Source organism: Pinus tabuliformis, chromosome 9 (genome assembly GCF_031772625.1).
Source record: "Pinus tabuliformis cultivar Carrire ecotype Pingquan chromosome 9, CPIR1, whole genome shotgun sequence".
NCBI lineage: Eukaryota > Viridiplantae > Streptophyta > Pinopsida > Pinales > Pinaceae > Pinus > Pinus tabuliformis.
In genome coordinates, this window is record NC_142307.1 from 1,863,174,790 (window position 1) to 1,863,178,060 (window position 3,271).

The 3,271-nt window shown below is 35.2% G+C and overlaps 1 protein-coding gene across 1 annotated transcript; it reads left to right on the forward strand.

Annotated features, from left to right (window-relative positions):
- Positions 1 to 547: 547 nt before the first annotated feature.
- LOC149156323 (GDSL esterase/lipase At5g22810-like) lies at positions 548 to 2,834 on the forward strand. The gene is made up of 5 exons (XM_089444722.1): positions 548 to 800; positions 1,428 to 1,558; positions 1,721 to 1,954; positions 2,048 to 2,303; positions 2,598 to 2,834. The coding sequence occupies exons 1-5, from the start codon at positions 548 to 550 to the stop codon at positions 2,786 to 2,788; spliced, it is 1,065 nt and encodes a 354-aa protein (XP_089300848.1). The 3' UTR covers positions 2,789 to 2,834.
- The last annotated feature ends 437 nt before the right edge of the window (positions 2,835 to 3,271 follow it).

The window sequence follows — 3,271 nt, forward strand, 5'->3', positions numbered from 1 at the left end:
TAGTTGTGGATGTGTAGTGGCCACGTCTCATTTGAAGCCGAAGGCATCGATCAATTTGTGTCTTTTGTCAATAAATTTGAGCCCACCATGTTTGGGATTCTATCGAGATGAAAAGGGTTGAAATAATATTGATAACAACCACAAGATTGGAACCCGTTATCGGGAAAGACTGAAACAAGCTTATACAGAGACTGCGCAACAAGCGTGTACAAAGTCAACATAACATGAAAAGGATTGAACCTAATAAGAATTTAATAAAAAGTTATAAATTGGACCTCTAAATTGACAAAACTGCCACACTTAATAAACCAACCTGGCGCTACCGACACTCAGACCAGCTATGAAATTTTAACGCTTAATAAACCAACCTGGCACTACGGACACTCGTACCAACTATGAAATTTTAACATGTTCATATAACACGTTTCAACGTGACTCAGAGTTCTCTACTTGGACAGAGTATGCATCACCAATTGGTCCCGAAACCATGATTTAAGCAGTTTCTTCTGAGCTATTCTGTTGAGCATTTCGGAAGCAAATAGAAATAATGGAACGGTTTGCCAAAATTGGTATTGTAACGTGTCTGCTGGCATTATTGCCTCTGAACGCAGCACAGACTAGCCCCAGAAAACCTATAGTGTCAGCTGCCTACATATTTGGAGACTCCACTGTAGATCCTGGCAACAATGATGGACTTGCAACGATTTTCAAAGCCAACTTTCCTCCATATGGGAGAGATCTTGCGGCTCGTAAACCTACTGGTCGATTTACTAATGGAAAATTAGTAACAGATATGTTATGTATGACTCGAAGTACAACTTAGTAACCTGTAGACTAAATTCATATGATAGTTTACCAAGGGAGTGTAACTAAAATTCTATCACAGATTGTCTTAATTCAACACTACAGCTATGAAGCTTGAGACTGACGCTGTTCTAAATATTTTGAAATGTAAACTGATCCTACTTGATAGCTTCGTTTTAATGTTGGACTTAGGAAGGGAAAGTAACATCACTTTAAGTTAAGGTACTTTTTATGTGAAGTAAGTCATTCAATTTTCCATTCTGAGAGTTTTGGATAGAGTGATGTCTGAAGGTTTTAGATGGACAGTAATCTTGTATTCTGTTAAGGTACTTTTTGAGTGAAATTATTTATTTAATTTCTCATCTCGATCGAAATTTCTCACCTCGATCGAAATTATATATTAGACATGATAAAAATATAATATTACTAAACTTACTAAAAAATACACCAACAAATCATTAAAATAACGCTATTATAAATATATTTGAAATGTAAACTGATCCTACCTGTAAAAAAAAAATACACCAACAAATCATTAGAATAACGCTGGTCTAAATATTCTGAAATGTAAACTGATCCTACTTGTTAATGCTGCTATGGTTAACCATTTCAACTGTGTACAGCTGATCTAGCAGGTCTTCCTGAGTTACTGCCCGCATATCTGGATCCCCAATTCCAAGGAAAACAAATGCTTACAGGCGCCAGCTTCGCTTCTGCTGCAGCTGGATACTATGATTCTACCTCTCTCTCTTGTTAGTATATCTCTTTTTCTTAAACTAACTGCCCAACGAACTCATTTCAGAAATTTAATTTTCAACTTTAACATGCGCATTATTTTTCTTGAACTAATTACCAAACAAACTCATTTCAGATATTTAATTTCCAGATCTATAATTTTCAGCTTTAACATGTGCAGAATGTTCTAACTTTGGGGCAACAAGTGGAGTATTTCAGGCAGTATAAAGGCCGGATTGCGAATATGGTTGGCGCTTTTAATGCCACCAAGATAATATCAGGAGGCCTGTTTGGGATAAGCATGGGAACTAATGACTTTGCTCTTAATTATTATATGAATCCTATTCTAAGTGAAGAATACAGTGTAACGCAGTTCCAGGATATTCTGTTACATTCTCTTTCGGAATTTGTACAGGTGATCCATACTTTCATCAATGCAATTATAAATGGTGATGTTAGGCATTTATTGGGTCTATATTAAATCACCGTTAAGATGCGTGTGTGACAGCGTATATACACCGAGGGTGCACGCAGACTTGCTGTCATTGGCCTGCCTCCTTTTGGCTGTTTACCTTCACAAATAACTATGCATAACTTGATGGGTAACACCTGCATTGACGAGTATAATGATGTCGCTGTTTCTTTTAATCAGAAGATTGTATTATTATTAGAGGCGCTGAAGCCCAGATTTCCTGGCCTTACAATGATTTATATTCACATATATGACAAGTTGTTTGACATTATACAGCATCCCGGTGCATATGGTAATATTCTGTATCTCGGGTCGCTTGCCTTCATCGTAACCTAATTTCTTTATTAACTAAGTTTTTTTAATATGGTTTAGCCTAATATGTTTTTTCATTTTATAAAAATAAATATATATCTAAATTTTTAGTAGGTCTAATTCTGATACTAAGTACCTTGTTTTGCTGAGAGGTTATGGATTAAATCTCTTTCCTTGCTAGTTTGACCGGCAGATAGATCCTTCGAATCGATCTACCTGGATACTTATAAATTTCTCCAAATTTGACAGTGTAATGTGTTGTTTCTGGTTGCAGGGTTTGAACAAACTAGGACAGGTTGCTGTGGAACGGGTTTGATAGAGACAGCGTATATGTGCAACTCGGAAACTCCAACCTGTCCGGATGCATCCAAATATGTGTTCTGGGATTCAGTCCATCCAACAAGCCATGTTTACGCGATCCTCGCCCAAACCATATTTTCACAAGTTCTTCCGCTTATCAGCTAACGCCACTGCGTCTGTTACGTCCACTATTCATTAATCTGCAGGGAATCGTAAAACTGTAATAATATTTACTGTGCCAACGTCCAACTAAGTTATGGAATGGGTTTTGGTTCCTCAAATATTATTGATATTTTTCCCTCCTTGTAAATTGTTGATTTAGAACCGGATAATAAATCTAAGTCCAGTTTCAAAATTATGGGCATTTAAAGACTGTCCATACTTTCTTAAAGCAATGGTGTAGCATTTTAAAATTTAGAGCTTAAAATTTAAGATATTAAAATTTAGAGCTTGATTATATTGGAGGCAGATATTTGTCGGTGTTGTTTTTCTTCCAAACATAATTATGTGGTTAAGATATTTCTATTAATTGTTATTATATATTTTTAAATATTATTGGCTAATTTTAAAAATTAATAAAAAAAATTATCAATAAAGATAGTATATAATTTTTTTATACGTATAGAGTAAATTGTAATTATTATTTAA

Coding starts and splice junctions, on each gene's coding strand:
- LOC149156323 (XM_089444722.1), top strand. CDS start 548: ATGGAACGGTTTGCCAAAATTGGTATTGTAACGTGTCTGCTGGCATTA. Junction 801..1,427: donor ATTAGTAACAGATATGTTAT/GTATGACTCGAA, acceptor AACTGTGTACAG/CTGATCTAGCAGGTCTTCCT. Junction 1,955..2,047: donor CTCTTTCGGAATTTGTACAG/GTGATCCATACT, acceptor CGTGTGTGACAG/CGTATATACACCGAGGGTGC.